Source organism: Haliotis cracherodii, unplaced genomic scaffold (genome assembly GCF_022045235.1).
Source record: "Haliotis cracherodii isolate W230 unplaced genomic scaffold, xgHalCrac1.p SCAF_15, whole genome shotgun sequence".
Lineage (NCBI taxonomy): Eukaryota > Metazoa > Mollusca > Gastropoda > Lepetellida > Haliotidae > Haliotis > Haliotis cracherodii.
Genome location: NW_027266270.1, coordinates 29704468 through 29728560, shown reverse-complemented (window position 1 = coordinate 29728560; position 24093 = coordinate 29704468). Strand labels below are relative to the sequence as shown.

General features: G+C 37.6%; 1 protein-coding gene across 1 annotated transcript; it reads right to left on the bottom strand.

Moving 5' to 3' along the window:
* Window positions 1-218: 218 nt before the first annotated feature.
* LOC139462497 (proton-coupled zinc antiporter SLC30A1-like) lies at window positions 219-18588 on the bottom strand. The gene is made up of 9 exons (XM_071244254.1): window positions 18264-18588; window positions 14338-14529; window positions 13583-13811; window positions 13173-13370; window positions 12405-12546; window positions 11065-11108; window positions 10654-10733; window positions 9121-9303; window positions 219-8270 (listed from the first exon to the last, which is right to left on the bottom strand). Exons 2-9 carry the CDS (start codon window positions 14512-14514, stop codon window positions 8004-8006), a joined length of 1320 nt encoding a protein of 439 aa, XP_071100355.1. The 5' UTR covers window positions 14515-14529; window positions 18264-18588; the 3' UTR covers window positions 219-8003.
* Window positions 18589-24093: the final 5505 nt, after the last annotated feature.

Genomic DNA, 24093 nt, shown 5'->3' with positions numbered 1-24093 from the left:
CCTGTTTAAAGAAACTGATTACATTACTTTATTGAAAATATCTTTTAATTTGTAAGATCAGCACTACATTAGGCAAGACAAGGTCATGTTTTTGTTCCACTGATCTTCATGGTCATTAGGACAACAGCAAGAAGGCAAAATAAAAAGATGTTCGGGGTGATTCAAGGAAACTTGCATAAAAGATAGTTGAAATAAAAGTGATAACAAAAATAGAAACAAAAGATGTAAAGAAAATTTTAATTTCGATAATTTAAAAAAATGAATATATAACATACAGATCTAATCATGATAATAAAATGATAAAATTAGACTCACTCTAACAAGAAAATAAATTGGCAAAGTCTTCTTAAACTGATTAAACTTGCTATTCTGTTTCAACTCGGTTTATCTAGGCTTCTCACAATGAAGATATATGTGGATAATATTCATCTGACATTCCCAAATTAAATATTAAACATAGGGAGCAAATGTATGTTTCAGGAACAGAAAGGAACAGGTATCACATGTTTATTACAAAATATAAAACACAGACTTCAAAGGAGGTTAGTATTAAACAAATATCTGATACAATCTTAACTCCACAAAGGTACAAATCTGACCACAATATATCTTAATCCAACAAAGAAATATAGACTAGTCTACCAGGTATCAAATATACTAAACTAAAGTGAATTTCAATGATCTTGATATCATACATCACTTGGCTATGACAACAGTTAGTAGGAAAATTCAACCGGAAAAGGAACCAATTTTCTTAATGAGTCTACAAATTTAGCACCCGATGAAGTTCCTGGATTTCATGAGTGAGTGAGTGAGTATGGTGTTACGCTGCTTTTAGCAATATTCTAGCAATGTCACAGACGGGGATATCACAAATGGGCTTCACACATTGTACCCATGTTGGGAATCGAATCTAGGTCCTCGGCGTGACGAGCGAACGCTTTAACTACTAGGCTACCTGACCGCCCCACATGGATTTTATGATTATTTTAGCGACTTTGAGTCCAATCTGATCACTCTCTAGTGGACTAAAATACTGAAGGATGTCCCCTGGTCTGTATCCAGAGTATTTTACTTTTAATGAGATATGTATTCCTAAAATCTAATGTTGAAGTAAAGAAAGGAGAGTCAGTCTGCATTCTGTTAAGCTTGGCACGATTATTAACTTATCAACCGAATTCATACCTTACTAAGCATGCCAAAGAGGTATGTAGGTTAATCACCAACACTGTTAACAGTTTTACATAAAAATTACAATTAATAGTATTTAATTTTTTAATAATCTCACAAATTTGACGTTCAAATGTATCCAAGTTATATTACGGTGGGAGAAAAGCCTGCACACGTTTACCACACTCATCGTGACACCTTAGACTACTGGTCCACCGGTGCCCCCCATAAGGAAGCTTCGTTATTTCTCTTTGTCAGCGCGCAAAATGTTTGATCAAATTCATAAAAACCTGCATGTGTATGTATTTCCCTAATTTCTTAACATGCAGCGACACTTGATGAGATCCTACAGTGCGGTGATGTCAAGAGACAAGGTTACAATTCAATGACATCACAGCAATAGTAAGCAATATATGAAATGTTGTAAAATCGGACGTAATTAACTTTTTGTATGGCATATTACGCCATATTTGATGATTTGACTATTATGATTATTGCCTGCGTCTCTACATTCTGGTGATTGATTTAGAATGTGCCTTAGAGGAATCACGACTCAGTTGTGCAGTGAACAGAAATACGTGGCAGCAGACATCCCTAACCCAACATGTATACACATCCTTTGCTCCTCACAGCAACAAACTCAAGGGGAGACAACCCAACAACACACAATAACAAATCAAAGAAATTGTTCGTAAGCTAATAATTATATTTGTTCAATTTAGGGAGAGAAGAAATTAACAGAGTAAGTTTTGGAGGGTTTTTAAGTCAATATCTGTGAAGGAATTTGCCATAGTTAACAATCACTGGTAAAAATATTCCGACCTGTTTACTTACATTTATTAGAGTTTGTACAAGTCAAAACATAGAGCCTTAAGTTCAGCACCTTCTGTGAAATCACCCACACAGCACTGTATTGGAGGGAGAAAAACATTCATGAGTAAGATTCACCTTGATGCAAACATGAGACAAACTACGATGAAATACCCAAATATGTTATAAACATTTTGATAAAAAACAGTTTGTCTTGTAAGAGTCCTGGGTAGAATGTGGTGTGTATATATATTTTCAAATGACCACACATTGAGCTTACAGCAGAAGTTAGTTCTTTGATTTCTGAGCTTTGGAAAGTATTCTCTATGCATTTTCTGATAAAACAAATCTGTACAGACCTTTTGAGAAATAAAAATGAATGATTCTACCTAGTTTAGTGTTGGTATAAATACAATCTCATTAAAATCAGATTAGTTTTCGCTCACGCTCAACAAAGATCTGAGGACATTCCATTTCGGGTCACGACAGAACGACCTTTCGCGAACTTTGACAGACCAATGAAATGACTGAAAAGAAATCGATATTTGCCAATCAGAAGGCAGCTTTCTCGAGCTTAACGACACAAGTTTCAAACTGGCGACTCCGCCTCGAACATATTTTGACGTATTCTCGATTAAAAAAATTAAAACTGATAAAAAGAACATTCTGGAATGGCTTATAGATGGCTTAGATTGTATGGATATAATCATAAAACCCGTAACTGTTGTTTCGGAATACTCTCTGTTAAATGTTTCGAGGTTGCATGATCAGAAAACACATTCCGTCCGTCACTTTCATGATCCGGTAAGCGACGCTCTGATTGGTTGGATGAAAGGTTGTTCTGACGTGACCCGTAATGGGATGTCCTCAGATCGTTGTTTAACGATACTGAGAACTAAGATCTGATTTTAATGAGATTGGTATAAATGGTTTCGATTAATTAAAACAAACAAGGAAATACTAACTAACTTCCAGATATTCATACATTCACCATGTATGACAAATACACATAAAATTTCTTCTTGTAGCTATCTAAAATACCATGGCACAATTTTGATCAACAAACAGATCACTGATAAAACAGAACAAGTGATGACCCTCCACCAGATTATGAAAGTTTTTGGGTGACCCTTACAAAATATTGTCTATTGTTAAGCAACACTTTATAAATTGTTACTGTTTACAAACTAACCAGCCTGAGTCACACACCACAACCAAAATGAAACATTAAAAAAGATTAGATCTATTATATTTGTCCTCTGCTTTATCTTACAAAATACAAAATACACAATTACAAAAGTTTAAAAATGTCAAATTCAAATTATCACATATTTAAATATAGTATTACATGTTACCTTATGTGAAAATATGTACCGGTAACATCATCTACTGCACTGAATGAAAAAAATCACATATTTAGTATAGAATAATTTCAATTCATAGCATAATAGTATGGACAGACTACATTCGTTAATTCATAAATGAAGGAATATAACAAAGACATCTGGATATGCTAAGTTCAAATAAATAAACATTTTTAGCCTTCCGTCCAGCCTTCCAGCAGTTATCTCCGAACTAACACCAAACTTGGGTGCATGTTTACAGTTTATTGAACTGTTGTGTCCATCAGTCTCGACATACATACATGACATCACTTAAGTTCAAGCTTGGAAAACGCTAAGGCCAGGACGGGTAACTCAGGGGTGTCCTGAGAAGGACCTGGGTACCCAAATGTCTACTCGGACCTGTAGTTAGTCACATGAAATATTGCTTAAATACAATAACAATAACAGTTGCTTATGTTTGCATTTCTTTCTGACTATGCACACATTGTTTCTTACTTTTATACGTTTGAGTAAAGATATAACTTCAGCTGACTTCAGAGTATGCATGACCAGACCAGGTTATAGTGTATCTAAATACTTTTTGCCAGGGCTCTGGTCAAACAATTCCCAATCAGACATTTTGTATCCATCTCTTGAAACCTGCAGCGGGTACCCGGGCAGGGTCGGGTAATACGGGATTGGGTAGTATAAATTTTGACTCGTCCCAGCCCTAGTAATACCAACCATGAAAACCTTCTATTCACAGCTACAAAAAGCCAAGGTAATCTCTATTCAAGTGGGTGAGTGAGTGAGTTGGGTTTAATGCCGCTTTTAACATTATTCCAGTTATATCACGGTGTGTCAGCTTAATGTGGGAGGAAAGCCTGAAGTGATGCAGGTCTCAGACGTTTACCACTTCGGTGAAACCCACGAGCACGGGTATGGTGCTGACAAACCTAGAAATATAATTGAGGTCGAACCAGGATTCGAACCCACAATCATAGGTTTCTGGCGTGCCCAAGGGATGCAACTCTGCACAGAGAATCGTGGCGCCTTAGATGACTGGGCCACCCGTGCCCCCTCTATTCAAGTATCAAATGAAACAGTTATTTTGGACTTTGACTATTTACCACACAAGAGCATTAGAAAACCTGTATGCTGATGAGGTAGACCACAAACAGCTGATAATACTTATATACATTATTACTGATACAGTTTCAGTGAGTGAGTGAGTGAGTGAGTGAGTGAGTGAGTGAGTGAGTGAGTGAGTGAGTGAGTGAGTGAGTGGGGTTACACTGCCATATTAGCGCTACTTCAGCTAGAGCTTGCAACACCAGTGTTAGAGTGCATCATTTTAAGCTACAGCATCACTGAGTGTAGATAGTTGGGGTGTCAAGACACGCCAACCTTACATAGGACATAGGACACATATCGCGATACTTGAGAGCTATCATACGGTACATATCATAATACTTAGTTTGCATTTGTTTTTGGCGTATGATTCTCCATGTTCCCCAGCTGACAAAATCTTTTTGCTTTCAACCAGTACATTCTCACACCTGATTAATTTTGGTTCATTCTAATGGTATCATTCATTTTGATTTGGCAAAATGTTTTGTGGAAGGCAGCTGGGTAACACAACCAAAGTAGTTATCAGGCTGGTTACTGCAAAACTTAGTATCTATTACTTTCTGAAAAATGATACAGAATTAAAACATGAATAGTCACAAGGGTAGACACATCGTATATCGTATAGGCAGGTGCAAATTTGCAATACCCCAACACATCGGTGTATCACGATACCCCTAATAGATAGACATTTTCCACTCTGGAGAACAAGCAAGCATGGACATTGACCTGAGCTATTGGCCATCACAGGGAGAACCTTGGATTTCGAACCCAAGATGAGCAGTTCCTAGAATGGCAAACATTGCTAAGGGGGATAACTCTTTGCAACAAATTTCAGCACAGACAACTGGCTCATCTGTGGCCTCACCAATCAATGAAACCCTTTAAAGCTGTTTCTATTGACATCATCAATATCGGGCTGTTCTACAACACAACGATTACACCTACATAAACAGCCACTATTACTGACATAGTATTAGATGTCCTTGATTTTGTGTCTGAGGTTCATTTACTTAAAAATTGACCTTCGCTTTGTGTGAGTTCATTGGAGTATGAACATTCATAGAGTGAGGGCCAAACTATATGAACGTCGGAGCTTGAAGGTTCATACTGAAATGAACTCACACAAAGTGAAAGTCAATTCTTATAATTTTTTATCACAATTTCTAACCTCAAAAGGATGTAGGCCAAGATCTAAGCACAATTGTATTTAGTACGTGTGACTTCATGTTTACACTGACATCAATTCAACAACCAGCTATATTGCGGAATATAATAGTTCCTCAAAAAGCGATGTGACATGAGCGAATGGATGCATAACTTGCTCTTCAGAAACATCTTACACAACACATGTGTTCAGATAATATTACTATTTGATGAGAAAGGTCTGTAAAGAACTACCTCAGTAAGTCAGTCTCAATGACAGAGCGTCGTAATACATTTACATCGAGTACAAGACGTCAAAATGGCAGACACGATAAATGTGACGGGAGAGATATCTGAAGTTGTTAATGAACCCATGGCTGTTACATGTGTTAGTCATCACTGATCAACTGGCCGATCACTGAAAGGTGATCAAAGATGCGTCAAACAGACACTGAGGTAAATTCATAGATTGCTGGAGACGGTCACTGTCAGCCTAGACACGGATCGAGTCGATACTACGATAGTTTGGATGTGTATTTCTTCGTTTGCTCATTAGGATGGGCCGTAGTGAGGATATTTGTGAACAATCGTGCAGTCAAGCTCTTACTTTTCTCAACACATACTGAAACACTGAGACCAAGATTAAAGGTTCTAAATGATCAGAAAGAACGCTTATGTATGTTTTCGTGCTAGGGAATTCCCAGGGGTTTCCCCAGGAATGTGGAAGTAGTCCGCCAGTGTTTACGTCATTTCAAGAACACAGTCTCGTGAAAAACGTATAAACGTCAAATTGTGTCATTCATACACTTATGAACATCAATTTCGCGGTCATGTGACCGACCTCTCGTCCAATGGAAAAGCTGTATATCCTGTAAACTTCAAATAAAAAAATGATTCTACTAGTTAAGATAGTGAAGAAGTTGGTTTCAACTAGGGGTGAAACTATACAGAAAGGTCATACTTATCACAATGCATAAGTCACGACACGATATGTAACGAGATATTAAATAATTACGCCAAATGATTTGGAAACTTCTTGAATATAAATATTTCAGAGCAGGTTCAAAAGGAAAAACTAAAGGTGGTCTTATGTTAGTGGCATGTAGTCATGAACATGCGCTAATTGCAATACATTTTGCAATATTTGACTGACAAAAACTCTGCTGGGTCATTAAACGAATAGTAAATAATTTACTTTACAAAGTGTATCGTCTTGTATCGATACACGAAAAAACATATCACGTATCGTAGCATCGCATGAAAACTCACAAGGCACTGGTGCACCGATGTATCGCTTCACTCCTAGTTTCAATGTCACAACTAATGAAGCAGGAAAGCTTAACTGATGCATGCCACAGACATAAACCTTTGAACAAGGCTATAATACTGACAAGCTAAGGATAAGAATTTGGGAGAATATTGGATTCATAATCAGGGCATCCAGACAACTGATGGATGCAAGTTGTGCTGCCTAAGGGATGTAACTTACACAGAAAGCTGTCCTGCCTAAGGGAGGCAACTGTATAGATCATGTTGTCCTCCCCAAGGGATGAAACTCTGCACAGTTCTACAGCAATGTAACCCCTTGAGTATGAGACAGGATGGTTGGCTTAATACACACATAAAGATGAATATATATAACATTTCGTAAAAATACGAAAATTTATCTGACAAATAAAAGAAATATATGAATGGCCACAACTTAACACCAATTGGCACAAAAATCACAAACGATCAAATAACATTTCCTGACAATGATCATTCATGAAGTCTTTTGCCATTTAACCTATGAAATGTTTGATAATAACTGTGTAATGAAGATACACACTGACATACAAAAATAGCGGCAAGGTATTGTTGCTTATCAGCCACAATCAAGTGAGCTCATCCTTCTCTGTTAATCCTAAGTCTGGGTGATCTGAATTATATTTTTGAATGCAATTATCTCTTGTCCTTGTTGTTTTCAGGAGACTTTTCTCAAAGATTTTCAATGTTTAAACATGAACCAATCATGTTCTAGGTATGAAGAAAGCTGAATGACACTCTCTTCACATGAAATCAACGCTTCAGTTTCCGAGACCTTGTGTTTGTGAAGGAGAGTATTGAGAAGATTTTAAACATCTTAATTTCTTTTCAATTGATTAAAAAAATGTATTTTTAAAATTATTTTACCACATTCTTAATCTCGTAATGGTGATAGTTATCCTCGTAAAGCTTCAGGCTAATCCTTAAGATAGTTCAGAAGAGAAGTCGAAACAGTCGAAGCAGACGTAGCCACAAGCTCACCTAGACCTTTGGTCCTGGTGAGTGAAAATGCCCAAAATAATTCTGCTTATCTGGAACAATTCACCAGCAAACACCCCTCCTCCCTCCAGTGCTCTGGTTCACAATGATGAAAGTCTAACCAAGTCTTCTCCATATGAACTAAAGAGCAAGATCTTTGTCCTCTTGATTTTGGCTCCTGATTGGTTCACTAAGGCTCTGGGTGGGTTCACTCTGGTCTTCCATTGGTTTACTTTCACTTTGTATTGGTTCACTCTGACTCTGAGTGAGTGTGTGTCTATCCTTGTCATTAAGACTGGAGTTCTTGCAACTGGTCTTGCCTGTCTTGCCACAGCAGGTGTCCCCTATACAGTTTTTGTCAGGATGGCACTCAATCACACAGCTGCGTTTGTTCATGCCCTGTCCAGCCTGCAAGGTGACAGAGAGGTGAGTGAGCGAGTCAGTTTTGTTGGTTCATTTATTTAAGAATCGGTTTCAACTTTCTTTTCCCATTTAAGGAGGCATAAACATAAAAAAAAGAGGACACTGATTCAAAATCAGTGACATTGTTAGCCAATCAAATGCCATTGAAGCACTTGCAATTTATAGTATTTATCGGTTTTCACAGCAGTCAGCAATATTCCCTCTCTTGGTTGGTTGGTTTGTTGTTTTACGGCGCAGTCAGCAATATTCCAGCTATATGATGATGGTCTGTAAATAATTGAGTCTGGACCAGACAATCCAGAGATTAATATAATGAGCATCAATCCACACAATTGGGATCGATGACATGCTTCAACCAAGTCAGCGAGCCTGACCACCTGTTTTGTTTAAATTTCTTTGTTCGTTTTTTAAAGATGCACTCATCATTATAAGAGTTATATGACATGATCTGTAAAAAATTGAATCTGGATCAGACAATGCAGTGATTTACATCCTAAGTGTCAACCTACGCAATAGGGATCAGGTGATATGCATCAACCAAGTCAACAAGCCTGACACCCCCGATCCCTTCAGTCGCCTCTTACGACAAGCATTCTAACATAGATGCTCAAAAGCATTGCATAGAGTCTCAGGCCTAAAAATATAACAAAACCTTCTATGATGGGAGTCAATGCATAAACATGATACTATAAAACTACTAAACATCCTGCACCGTGTAAGGATTAATTTTTCCACTAAACCTAATGACGTCAACAACTCAACTGAAACAAAAATATATTGATCAACACTCATTTATGTATATATTGTTCACATGAGACCTGCATGTGAGTTTTACCTCAATGAACTCTGGCTGAATGGTTGTGGAATGTATTCCTTCATCATGGAAGATTTCCTTCACCTGGGAGGCGAGAAACATGTAGTCCTCCACATTGTGGCAGCTGAGGTGAGCTGTTGCCACAATGCGATTCCCGGCCAGTTGCCAGATATGGAACTCGTGGATTGCCACAATTCCTGGAAGCTGAAACAATCATGACCAAAATAAGCAATCTGCATCCTTGTTTATCCAGTGCACCACATCTCCTTCTGTTGAGATATATACCCTAGACCAGTCACTACAGATAGACGACAGGCCTTGCTGCTTGAAGTAAAGGAGAGTTAGAAGACAGACCTTGTGCTTCTAGTAAGTGAGATAACCAAGGGACATCACTCTTGTTTGATTGTGAAGTATCCTGACTACAGATTAGACACCAAGGGACATAACTCTTGTTATACTGAGAAATATATTAATGATTTTTATTTTGTTTGTTTGTGGTTTAACGCCGCATTCAGCAATATTCCAGCTAAATGACGGCGGACCAGACAATCCAGTGACTGACATCATCAGCATCGATCCACGCAATTGGGATACGATGACATGCTTCAACCAAGTCAGCGAGTCTGACCACCCGATCCTGTTAGTCGCCTTTTACGACAAGCACAGTCGCCTTTTACGACAAGCACAGTCGCCTTTTACGGCAAGAATGGGTTGCTGAAGACCTACCTCTTCTAACCTGGATCTTCACGGGTCATATATATTAATGATTCTTCAACATGAATGGCAATGTTTAGACCTTCCTTCAAGTTTAAGGCACCCTAAACAGTACCACCATCACCATCGCGGAGCTCTCTATTTTATCACTGCCACCAGCCAAAATACCCCACTGTGATAGGTGGCCACAACCATGCTTGGAGTTGAACTTGAAACCGAATGACCGTTATGTTTCCAAACAAGTGACGACTGTCGAGACGCTGAAAACACCCACCCCAGCTAAATTACTTTCTTTGCCAATTTGAATTTCCATTTCATTAAATCTATCATGTCACTGATATAGTAAGAATGTAAGGGAGAAGTTGATTGATTTTCTGCAATATCGAACCAATCTGATTATACAAACAACAAAGTAAATTCATCTGGAAAACATGGTCCATTGTAAGCCTTTTCAAAATGAACTATAATGGAATTCCCAAAGACAAACAAAAGTATGAACGTTACTACTTTAGGGGTTAGAGGCCAAATTTCAAGATTCTTGTAATGGTCGCGCCCACACTGGTGGCAGCGATGTTACCGAGAGTGTAGCGAAGGTGTCACATGCTGGGAAGAGCTTGAAAAATTAGACACCAAGGTACATACCTCTGTTAGACCATTGTAGACTGTGAAATAATCTGGACTAAGAATTAGGCCTCAATCATACTTACATGATCCTTATCAACTTTCCTCTTGTCTGAACCTGGATATATATTAGTTTAAATTCTGAAACTTCTCTAAATCCACATCACATCTAGCAACCAGTATGTAAAACATATGTTTGAATATTTAAATACAAATTACCTTTTCAACTTTTCTTAAGATGGCTTTTGCACGTATGTGTTTTGGTACAGCTTGAAGAAGAATGTATGATGAATCCTTCACTGAAAGAAACAGGAAAGAAATAGATATGGGAGTGCTATGGAAGCCCATTAGGGCCACTAAACTATGTATTTCATCTTGAAAATTCAAGATGCTATCTTGAAAAGTCAACAAGATAGGAACCTAAATTTTTAACTTAATTTCTTGAATTTTCAAAATATTATCATGAATTTTCAACTAAGTATCTTGAAATTTCAAAAGTATCTTGACGAAAGATTGCAAAGTTTGTTTTGTTATATCATTGCTCGATTTGATTTATATAAACTTTATGTCACTTTGAGTTGACAAATCATTACATTGACATAGTTTTAACCTTGTGACTATCATACTTACAAAGTGGAATTGTGGTACTGATGATGATGATTACTAGCAGGATACTGGAAGAAAACAATCATAGCATCATAATCATAATCATGATTGAATGATGAAAATGGTCACACATAATGTAAGTTTTCTCCACCATATTTTGACATTTTAAAAATATAGTGAGTGAGTGAGTATGGTTTTACGCCGCTTAGTTTTAGCAATATTCCAGCAAAATCATGACGGGGGACTCCAGAAATGGGCTTCACACATTGTACCCATGTCAGGAATTTTAAAAATATAAATATACTACTTAAAACAACTAAAGGATCAACCTATTCTATCATATTACTATAGTTAATCTGTCATGGCATGACAGATTAACTATGGTAATTTGAAAGAATCAGATTTCCTTTAACTTTCGTTGAGTACTAAATAATTATGTTACGTTCATTTTTTTCTTTTACACCACAGTCAGTATTATGGTGACACTCATGAGCATGGGTATGCTGCTGACAAACCAAGAAACATTCAGGGTGAACCGGAATTTAAATCCACGATTCATCGGTTTCTGGTTTGCCGAAGGGAGGCAACTCTGGGCAGCAAATTGTGGTGCCTAAGACGACAGGGACACCCGTGTACCCTACCTTTGAGCGGTATTTAAGCTATACTGCAGCATGTTAGCTTAATGTGGGCGGAAAGAACGACGTGCCGCAGGTATTGAGCTTTAGTGCTGACAAACCTGGAAACATTATCAGGGTGAATCGTGAGCTTGAACCCCTGGTAACAGGTGCCCTAGGAGACTTAGCCACCAGTGTCCCCTGCCACCGACTTAGCCACCAGTGTCCCCTACCACCGACTTAGCCACCAGTGTCCCCTGCAACCGCCTTGGCCACCAGTGTCCCCTGCCACCGACTTAGCCACCAGTGTCCCCTGCCACCGACTTAGCCACCAGTGTCCCCTGCCACCGACTTAGCCACCAGTGTCCCCTGCCACCGCCTTGGCCACCAGTGTCCCCTGCCACCGACTTAGCCACCAGTGTCCCCTGCCACTGACTTAGCCACCAGTGTCCCCCTGCCACCGACTTAGCCACCAGTGTCCCCTGCCACCGTCTTAGCCACCAGTGTCCCCTCCCACTGACTTAGCCACCAGTGTCCCCTGCCACCGACTTAGCCACCAGTGTCCCCTGCCACCGACTTAGCCACCAGTGTCCCTTGCCACTGACTTAGCCACCAGTGTCCCCCTGCCACCGACTTAGCCACCAGTGTCCCCTGCCACCGTCTTAGCCACCAGTGTCCCCTGCCACCGACTTAGCCACCAGTGTCCCCTGTCACATAGGAACTCTGGTTGAGTTGAAATATGGTGCCTACCTCATAACTGGATCCACATAATACTTCCATTGTCCCTCCACAAACCAGATGACAAGGGCGCTGATGATGACAATGACGGACCCAAGGGCGTCGCCCAGCACATGGAGGAACACCCCTCGCATGTTCAGCTGGGACTGGGAAACTGGGAAAACCATCGATTACATCTTGTATTATGAAATTTCCTTTAAAAATCCAAATGTTTCCTCGCCTTATACTTTATACGGGTATTACAAAGATGATATACATGTGAATGACAAATTGTATTATGACAAACACATACCATGTGAACATAAAATATTTGGTCAGTTTGAAAAAAAAATTTGAAAAATGACAGTCTGTGTATATAGTGTACATGGTGAAATTCTATTAATGTCAATATATTGGAAGCACCCTTTCCAAAAATGTGTGAGTGAGTGAGTGAGTGAGTGAGTGAGTGAGTGAGTGAGTGAGTAAAACACTTATGGCCACCACGATCATCAATTTTATGATAAATTGTTATATATACCCTATCCCATTCACCAAATGATGTCAGATCACATCGTTTCTTTTGATCATGAGGGCAGTTCCATCATTCGAAGGCTATTTTTAGCATTTTATCATGTCTATCAGGCACTAAATATGTTAGAGAAGGTCTTTACCATAAGGGAGTGGATAAAACTCATTCATAATCAAGGATCAGACCTAGGTCATTTCTTTGTCTTTTTACCCAAGTCAAGTGAATATGTCAGTCAAGGGACATAACTAAAATATGCTTTAAACCATACTCACCAACTTTGGGTTTGCTGCTCTCGATCTCTATCTGCACATCCATATCACCCTCCCCGTCCTGGGTACTGAGGCCATTGATGATGTTCTGCTTGGCAACAAGCTTCTCAATCTCAGTGCTTGGTTCCTCGTCACTGTTGTGACTGTGGTGACTGTGACTTCCCCCTCCGTGACTGTGACTGACCCCTCCATGGGAGTGGCCTGGAGAATAGACACCCAACTTATTCCACTGACACACGTTCAATGGAGACAATTTTACCCCAAATGTTTACGTCATTGGACCAAAACTTGATCAAGGCCTTCTGCCATTTCCATGTTTGCACGCGTGTGTGCAACCAAACAAATTCGTATCTAAATTTATTATCGCCTTGTGAAAAAAAAATTAGGTTGCAATTACTGTGTTATTCTCTTACCATGCTGATGGAACAACGCCAGACCAATGAGGTTTACTACGAGACCACAGACCCCGACAATCAGCATCAGCTTTGGGTCATCGATCTCCTCAACCTGGACCAGTCGTTTGAGGGACTCAACCAGGATGGAGAAACACAGCGCAAGGAGAAAAACAGAGTTGACTAGGGCCCCAAGAACTTCTGCGCGGATCCAGCCAAAGGTATTCTTCTCACTTGGCCAGCGTGCAATCTGGAAGAAGAAATGAAAATTGTCAAGCAGACGTGACAAGGATCACTCAAAAAATGATCTGTGTGACAGTGCTAACAACTTGATGAGCAGTGTTTCCATTATCGTGTATGTTTAGGATATTGACAGGAAAATTATGGCTGGATGAGTGGAAGTGACTTACCCTGACACAGGAGAATCCCACTATAAGTGCCACCACATCAGACAGAGTGGAAGTGACTTACCCTGACACAGGAGAATCCCACTATAAGTGCCACCACATCAGACAGAGTGGAAGTGACTTACCCTGACACAGGAGAATCCCACTATAAGTTCCACCACATCAGACAGAGTGGAAGTGACTTACCCTGACACAGAAGAATCCCACTGTAAGTGCCACCACATCAGAGAGAGTGGAAGTGACTTACCCTGACACAGGAGAATCCCACTATAAGTTCCACCACATCAGACAGAGTGGATGTGACTTACCCTGACACAGGAGAATCCCACTATAAGTTCCACCACATCAGACAGAGTGGAAGTGACTTACCCTGACACAGGAGAATCCCACTATTAGTGCCACCACATCAGACAACATGTGAAAGGAATCTGCCACGAGGGCGACGGAGTTGGTGATGTAGCCCACGATGATCTCCACCAGAAAGAATGCTCCAGTCAGACCCAACATGGTCAACAAGCGACATGTTTTACCAGAATAACGACCCATTTCTTTTCTCTGAAACTAAACATTGGCAAGTAAGCAGACATTTGTCTTTCCCAGTCAACAACTCCAATCTTAACATTTTCTACATTAAAGTAACTTGATTAAATCTTCCTCTTCAGTTAACATGGTTTAAGATTTAATACTCAACTTTGCTAAAGACGACAATATTGGACATTAGCAAATGTTACCATGACGTCACAATCAAATGACATCATTAATGGCTCTGCTACTGAAGCTGATAGCAGTACTTTTTACACTGAAGACACTGCTTATTACTGTCTACAAATTGAAAAAGTTGGAAGAATGATATTGGATGATAAATAAAATCTCACCCTTGTGTCTTTTGATATCAAATATATAAACACGAGTTGATAAAAGTGGAAAAATTCTGAGCAGTGATCAAAAGACACACGGGTGAGATTCTCTATTTATCCAACCAGTCCGATCCTTCAAAAATGTTTACTTTTCTCACCAGCTGTGACTACAAAAACCAAAAGTACTAAAAGTGAGAGTGCCCACTGCAGTAGATTCAAAATTTAGAACCAAGACATGAAGCTGAAAACGTTCTCCAACATGTGTCATGCACTGTTGATGAATTATGTACATACATTTAATGCTGTATTGAAAATGTTTTAATAAAATATTGTTGTTTTAAAAGTGGTTTATGTTTGTCCATTATACATTTTGCAGACATTAAACTGGCAGAATTGTAAAGCTGATTTCCTTTTCCTGTGCCATGTCGAACCATGCACGTAAACATGTTAAAGGTATGAAACATAGTTCTGGGTGTTTTCTTTGCACACAGATTCAAGTTCACAATCATTTGGTTTATCCAATATATTGTTCACTAACTATTAGTGAAAGTTAACAGTGGAAACGTAAATATTTTTATCTGTTTTGCCATACTTTACCCTAAATTGTCAGTGTGCCAGATATTTGATCATCCTGTCTATGAAAAAGATGGCTTGCGGACCAGAGTTAAAAGCACATGCAGGTATCATATTGGATCGTGAGTAAGGTATCGTGATACGTATCGCACAGTTGGGGTATCATCCCAGTCCCAGAAGTTATGCCAGTTCTGGCAGGACAATTTAAATCACATCAAACATAAATTGATGAAAAATCTCTTCGTCCCATGTTACTTAGCTACCCTCCACCATATGTGGACAGGTCCTACAGTTGCTCTTCCTGCACCTGTAACTCCACGTTTTTGGAGTACTTTAACCAAAACAGGCTTTGGGTCAGACGCTTTTGCGATTCAAACTTGTCGACAGCAAATTAACAATTTCCCACTTCATGTTAATAATTATTGTGATGGCTTGGTTGAAGTGACTTGTGTTTCACTGATAACCAATAAAGAGACAGAGGCGTTCACTTTAATTTGACATCATTGAATCGAATGCAATACTAAACTACAATGTTAAAATATTGCTGATAGTAAGAAAATAAGAAGTCTAAAATTGTACAAATTTTGAACAAAATAGTTTTCCCCCAATTTGCCTGGCAAGGGTTTAGTTTTAAATCCCAGATATATTCCTGGATACATATTGTTTCTGTATGCCGAACCTGCGCTGACAATGACCCAAACAGTTCCAACTCTAACAGGGATATGCTTGACTAAGCTTTTGTATAGCCAAGACAATTGCAATTCCCATATTGTAACACAGACAGACAACAGTCATTGTACAACAATCGTTTGGTGGAATGGGGCTCAGTCCTGCATTGATAATAAAACAGAGACCAATCATCACAAAACCCTGAGAATAGGTCAAAATGGAATGATCTGTGACTATGGATGTATTGTTAACAAAGAACAATATAGATATTTGACCTGCAAAGTTATTTTTGGACTCGGATGAGTCCAAATGCATTACCCAACCCTACTGGGGTACCCGCTGTAGGTCTCAAGTTGGGTACGAAATGTCCGATTGTGAATTACTGGAGCCCTGGCAAAAACTGCTAAGTTCTATTCACATGTAAAATGATCCAATCATGCATGCACTGTGAAGTTGACAGAAGCATTATCTTTACTGAAACATATAAAAGTCAGAAGGAATGCAACATTTAGCAACTTGATGCGTAATCATGGAGTTTTGATTGTTATTGTCATAAAACAATATGTCATGTGACTAACTAGTCTTATAAGTTATAGTAGTCCTGTGGGTATCCAGGTCCTACCCAGGGCCCACCCGAATTACCTATCCCAGAAGTAAAGTGTACCATGACACATCATAAATTTGATTTGAATTATTATCAATTGAAGTATTATCTCATAAATTTAATCAGTTTTGGAGACAGGATTTAATTGCTGTGGTTGACACTGAATACACAAAGGTAAAATTAAAGTGAACAAAACGCTTTAAAAATGTACCATTATTTATAAAAATTTTATATCATAATTATCATTATATAACATATATTCAGATCAGAGGTTTTCAGACATACATTTTTGGACGGACATAATGTGATTATTATAGGGGTAACGCTATTTTTCAGGGCATTAACATTTGCAGAAGCCTGGGGTCTTCCATTTACTGCCTGACGAAGGAGGGCAGTTGAGAAGACCGAGGGCTTTTGCAAATGATAATGCCCTGAAAAATAGCGTTACCGTTATTATAGCTGAAATGGATATAATTTGTTATCAAATAAAAATAAACAACAATATCGGTTTTGAAATATATATTGCAATCATGAGGAATGTCACTGACCCACTTTTACAAATATGGAAACGTCAGAGAACAAACCAGATGACATCACTATTGAACGTGACGTCACCTATCCCTATCCTATGACATCACCTAACAATGGGCATGATAATGGCCCCTCATTTATGATAACATGTGGGCGATTTAATGATAACTCTATCCATTTTATATCCAAGTCTATAACAATGCAATAACAAGTAGTGTGGCATGGACACTGAAAATACTCAGATAATGGTTTGTTTTTAAGATATAGTTGTCTTTCAGAGGTAAATGAGATGTTTTACAGTTGTAAGATATAGTTGTCTTTCAGAGGTAAATGAGATGTTTTACAGTTGTAAGATATAGTTGTCTTTCAGAAGTAAATAAGATATTTACAGTTGTAAGATATAGATGTCTTTCAGAAGTAAATGAGATGTTTTACACTTGTAAGATATGGTTGCCTTCAGAAGTAAATGAGATGTTTTACAGTTGTAAGATATAGTTGTCTTTCAGAAATAAATGAGATATTTACAGTTGTAAGATATAGTTGTCTTTCAGAAGTAAATGAGATGTTTTACAGTTGTAAGATATAGTTGCCTTCAGAAGTAAATGGGACACATGTATATCATTCATTGTTTTCAGCACATTAAGTTTCTAGTGTTAAATTCAAAATATCTTTGAAAATAAGAGTCCATATAATATCTTAATTATGAATGTGAATCCTATATTTTGGCATGTGGATATTCTAAATGCATGATTTCACTTAGGCCTAGCCTCGATGAATTTGGAACATTCCATTGGTTTAACAATGCTTCTTTACGTCAACTGTAATCGTGGTTGAACGCCTTTCTGTTAGATCGTGCCATTTGCTCACTGGTATATCGGCAGTGATAAAGTGATAAGCACACATCGACATGTCACTGACCTCATAACCTAGTCAACAGCCAGGGGACAGTTGCCTAATACACTGGCATTTCGGCAAATATGGAGTATTTATGCTGCCTAGTAACAATAGCAAATCAATACTAATGCGGTATTTACTGACAAACAAGAGGCGAAAAAACTTACTGTCGGTTCTTCTCAGAATATGGCCGAACGTTGTTGAATATTTTGCACACAACTCCCTTTGCAACACAATAGCATGACTACAATTTCTACATTTTTCGAGTTCAGAATATTGCACTCGACACTCGTCAACTTCAACTTAGATCTGTGTGCAAAAACGGATATGTGACGATTTCCACGGTCAATGCGTCTACTTAAGGCTTCACGACTGAGTCATTTAAGGGCCGTGAATTGAATGATGTTATTTCATCGTTGTGGGTCGTTCTTCCGTCTCAAATTCGCATACAGCTGATCTAACCGGCTGACACAGTTCTTATTATCATATAAGGTCGACTGGGTGCCATTTTTCGATAATAGACTGAGCACCCGTCTGTCAAGATATTTAAGGTGTACACGACAGTGCGATCGCACACATTACAAGAAATACCAGTTAAGATGAATATAGCGACAGCGCATTTCAGCAAAGGCACCAGTTCCATGAAGAAGGGAGGTAATTTATCATTTGTCTCATTTTGTGAAAAATAGGCCTTGCACAATACCGTAAACATTGTGAAAACGAGGTCGAACCAGAACGTATGTAGCGACCAGAACTGGGATAAACACAATAGAGAATTATATCTCTGGCATGCAACTATGTGTTTAATTGACAAACATTTAATAAGAACAAAATCATCTGCACTTCTTGTGTTTTGAATTTTTACTCCGTTCTGCAAAGTGCGCCAATGGCAATGCTACTGACTCGATGTCCGACATTTGCAGCTAAATATAGCAGCGTATAAAAGTGGTAATGCGGAACTAAAGCGGAATACAATTTCTTCTTTTGATGCATATCTCTCATGAAAAAATGCAATTCCTATAAAAATGGTCTTTTTGCTTATTATCTGTAATTACCGCCCATTGCCATGTTTAATTTCTAACCATGATATCACTCCCAAATGTATTATTTAATTGTCTATCATATCATAACCTTTGTGAGGTGGTGACATGTTTATAAACGGAGTAATTTTTCTGTTAAATAGCTATCTTGGCCACTTCTGAACACAGTGTTTCCTACAAAATAGCAAAAGCCAAATGAAAATAAAATTATTCTCTAATTTATGTATTTTAAAGTTGTTATGCCACTCATTGGTGGGGATAAAAGCGTAATAATTCAAGTTCCTAGGATGTTTGTGTTATGCTATTTTTCAAGAGTTATGAGAGTTGGACATATTTCTTCTCATACACAGTAAAACCGCAGGTAAATGTCAAGAAATAAATACTCATGACATTGTACGATAGGCCATGATGTTCACAAAAGATATGTGGGAGGGTATGTACATCAATATAATAATATTAATTATTTTGAATATAACTAAGTGTGTCATTAAACATCAAACAATGAATACTCAACATGTCAGAGTTGAAAGGGGTACAGTTAAATTTGTACTATTCAATGGATTTCTAAGCCCCAACACCTCACAGCCCTTTGGCAACTGATGTGTGTATTTTTGTTTGTATTCTCAAGTCCCAAAGTCATTTTTTGTAAATATTACTATCATTATCATGTATCAGATTTTAGTGGTAACAATTATTCAAAATCACTCCATTTGATTATTGTGTACATGATGATAAAAGCAACTATTTTCTTATATTAATGGTGGAGGTACATGTAACTACTTCCACGCATAGCAGATGCAGGATGTGAGAAAGTTTGTGCTTCATCTTAGAAGTCTAACTTAAAAGATAAAAGAAACTAATTACATATAGAAATATTAGAGTAGAAATTGTTGAAAAAGATTTCTCTTGTTCAAAAAAGATTTCTTTAATGTTCCTTTGATTCACCCATCTCAAGCTCTGTCATCATTGACATTAATATTTGCAAGACAAAGCAACAGTAAGAGTTATCCTCTCTTTACAACTTGATCAAAATGGTCGTCTGGTCCTTGCTGTTGAAGGCCAAGTGGCTGAAGTTTCTAAGATAATATTTCTTTGAAAGACGAGAATGTGTAGGTAAGTCATTATACCTTTACTTTTTACCTTTTTTCTGTGGTTTCTATCAAGGCAGGTACAGACCTAGCACAATGTCATACATTGTGCAGTCAATCCCTCCATGATGATCAGTTAGCCTATTACAGCTGTGAAGGGGACTAAGCTTTTTTTAAAACTATGTAGTTTCATATGAACAGCTAATTGTCAAAGTACATGTTTCTCAAAGGTTGTAAATGTGAATGACAATGTTCAGAAAACAAAACTCTCAAGATTCCTTTCATTCTTGAAAGCATAACATTTATGCCACTTCTGGTTGAGGGGATGTGAGTAATAATATAGTCAACAATCTCTTAACATTAGCAATATTGACCCATAGCATTCAGATTCTCCTCACAAGTTTGAAATGTTATTTATTATCATCAGTGAAGAAGAAATCTTAAGATTTCATTAATTGTAGATTTTAAAGGTGTTATCCCATTTCAGGTCAAGGTTATATGAATAATAATATAGTAAAAAAATCTTTTAAAATTAGAAATCGTGACTCAAAGTGTTCAGGATTAGCTCACAAGTTTGAAATGTTATTTACTATCATCAGCCAAGAAGAAATCTTAAGATTTCATTAATTGTAGATTTTAAAGGTGTTTTCCCATTTCTGGTCAAGGTTATTTGAATAATAATGTGGTAAAAAAAACCTTTTAAAATTAGAAATCTTGACTCAAAGTGTTCAGGCTTTGCTCACAGGTTTGAAATGTTATTTACTGTCATCAGCCAAGAAGAAATCTTAAGATTTCATCAATTGTAGATTTTAAAGGTGTTATCTCATTTCTGGTCAAGGTTATATGAATAATAATATAGTAAAAAAATCTCTTAAAATTAGAAATATTGACTCAAAGTGTTCAGGATTTGCTCACAAGTTTGAAATGTTATTTACTATCATCAGCCAAGAAGAAATCTTAAGATTTCATTAATTGTAGATTTTAAAGGTGTTTTCCCATTTCAGGTCAAGGTTATATGAATAATAAAATAGTAAAAAAATCTCTTAAAATGAGAAATCTTGACTCAAAGTGTTCAGGCTTGAAAATCTCTTAGAATTAGAAATATTGACCCATTGCATTCAGATTCTGCTCACAGGTTTGAAATGTTATTTACTATCATCAGCCTAGAAGAAATCTTAAGATTTCATTAATTGTAGATTTTAAAGGTGTTATCCCATTTCTGGTCAAGGGCAGATGAGTGATGATATAGTAAAAAATCTCTTAAAATTAGAGGGGGCACAGGTGGCCGTGTCGTCTAAGGCGCCGCGATTCACTGTGCAGAGTTGCGTCCCTTGGATCCGCCAGCAACCTATGATGGTTGGTTCGAATCCCGGTTCACCCCAATAATGCTTCTAGGTTTGTCAGCACCATCACTTCGGGCTTTCCTCCCACATTAAGCTGACACACCATGATATAACTGGAATAATGTTAAAAGCGGTGTTAAACTCAACTCACTTAAAAATTAGAAATATTGACCCATTGCATTCAGATTCTGCTCACAAACTAGAAATGTGCTTTGCTATCAGCAGCCAAGAGAAAATCTTCAGATTCCATTAATTGTAGATTTTAAAGGCATTATCCCATTTCTGGTCAAGGTTATATGAATAATAATATGGTAGAAAATCTCTTAGAATTAGAAATATTGACCCATTGCATTCAGATTCTGCTCACAAGATTCAAATGTTATTTACTATCAGCAGTCATGAAGAAATCTTCAGATTCCGTTAACTGTAGATTTTATAGGTGTTATCTCATTTCTGGTCAAGGTTATATGAATAATAATATAGTAAAAAAATCTCTTAAAATTAGAATTCTTGACTCAAAGTGTTCAGGATTTGCTCACAGGTTTGAAATGTTATTTACTATCATAAGCCAAGAAGAAATCTTAAGATTTCATCAATTGTAGATTTTAAAGGTGTTATCCCATTTCTGGTCAAAGTTATATGACTAATAATATAATAAAAAAATCTCTTAAAATGAGAAATCTTGACTCAAAGTGTTCAGGCTTTGCTCACAGGTTTGAAATGTTATTTACTATCATCAGCCTAGAAGAAATCTAAAGATTTCATTAACTGTAGATCTTAAAGGTGTTATCCCATTTCTGGTCAAGGGCAGATGAGTGATGATATAGTAAAAAATCTCTTAAAATTAGAGGGGGCACAGGTGGCTGTGTCGTCTAAGGCGCCGCGATTCACTGTGCAGAGTTGCGTCCCTTGGATCCGCCAGCAACCTATGATGGTTGGTTCGAATCCCGGTTCACCCCAATAATGCTTCTAGGTTTGTCAGCACCATCACTTCGGGCTTTCCTCCCACATTAAGCTGACACACCATGATATAACTGGAATAATGTTAAAAGCGGTGTTAAACCCAACTCACTTAAAAATTAGAAATATTGACCCATTGCATTCAGATTCTGCTCACAAACTAAAAATGTGCTTTGCTATCAGCAGCCAAGAGAAAATCTTCAGATTCCATTAATTGTAGATTTTAAAGGCGTTATCCCATTTCTGGTCAAGGTTATATGAATAATAATATGGTAGAAAATCTCTTAGAATTAGAAATATTGACCCATTGCATTCAGATTCTGCTCACAAGTTTCAAATGTTATTTACTATCAGCAGTCATGAAGAAATCTTCAGATTCCGTTAACTGTAGATTTTATAGGTGTTATCCCATTTCAGCCAAAAGAAAATCTTAAGATTCTATTATTTGTCGAGTTTGTAGGTTTTATCCCATTTCCGGTCAAGGTTATATAAATGATAATATAAATTATAGTAAAAAAATCTCTTAAAATTAGAAATCTTGACTCATAGCCTTCAGGCTTTGCTCACAGGTTTGAAATGTGATTTACTATCATCAGCCAAGAAGAAATCATAAGATTCCATTAGGTGTAGATTTTATAGGTGTTATCCCATTTCTGGTCAAGGTGATATGAGTATTGATATAGCAGAAAATCTCTTAAAATTAGAAATCTTGACTCAAAGTATTCAGGCTTTGCTCACCGGCTAGAAATGTTATTTACTATTATCAGCCAAGAAGAAATCTTAAGATTTCATTATTTGTCGAGTTTAAAGACTTTATCACATTTCTGGCTGAGGGGAGATGAGTAATGATATAGTAAAAAATCTCTTAAACTTAGGAATATTAACCCATAGCATTCAGAATCTGCTCACAAGCTAGAAATGTGATTTACTATCCGCAGCCAAAAGAAAATCTTCAGATTCCGTTAACTGTAGATTTTATAGGTGTTATCCCATTTCTGGTCGAGGGGATATGAGTAATAAAATAGCAAAAAATCTCTTAAAATTAGAAATATTGACCCACAGCACTCAGGTTCTGCTCACAAGTTTGAAATGTGATTTACTATCATCAGCCAAGAAGAAATCTTAACATTCCATTAAGTGTAGATTGTATGATGATATTGTGTATAAAATGTCATAGGTTGATTATGACCTGTGAACATCTGTATAGATTGATGTATTACCACCTTCCATGGAAGTGTGTATTTGTCTATTTCTAGACTTGCTTAAGCCAAACTGGGGAAAGTGGAAATTGATAGTTTATACTGAAGGGTTCATTGGTCTGTTGAGGGCTCAAACAACTGAATACAGGCCAGCTACTGCTAGCACTGACCTGACTCACTAGCCATAAACATGTCACAAGATGATTCCCTAATTACTACTGACTAGTTGTCTGTTCAGATCTCTTACTGCTCAGGAGATTGTTGACACTCGAATTCCAAGGAGGAACTATCTCTATGAAGGGTGTGAGAACCTCAGTGTAAATTTAAGCAAGGTCATTAGCTCATATTGTTAATGTTGTAGCAGATA

What these genes read in the sequence shown, in the direction of transcription:
- LOC139462497 (XM_071244254.1), bottom strand. Translation starts at nt 14,514, where the DNA reads ATGGGTCGTTATTCTGGTAAAACATGTCGCTTGTTGACCATGTTGGGT. An exon ending in TCTTAAGAAAAGTTGAAAAG is followed by an intron (nt 9,304 to 10,653) that starts GTAATTTGTATT and finishes TGATTGTTTCAG; the next exon opens with CTTCCAGGAATTGTGGCAAT. An exon ending in TTCAGCCAGAGTTCATTGAG is followed by an intron (nt 8,271 to 9,120) that starts GTAAAACTCACA and finishes GTCACCTTGCAG; the next exon opens with GCTGGACAGGGCATGAACAA.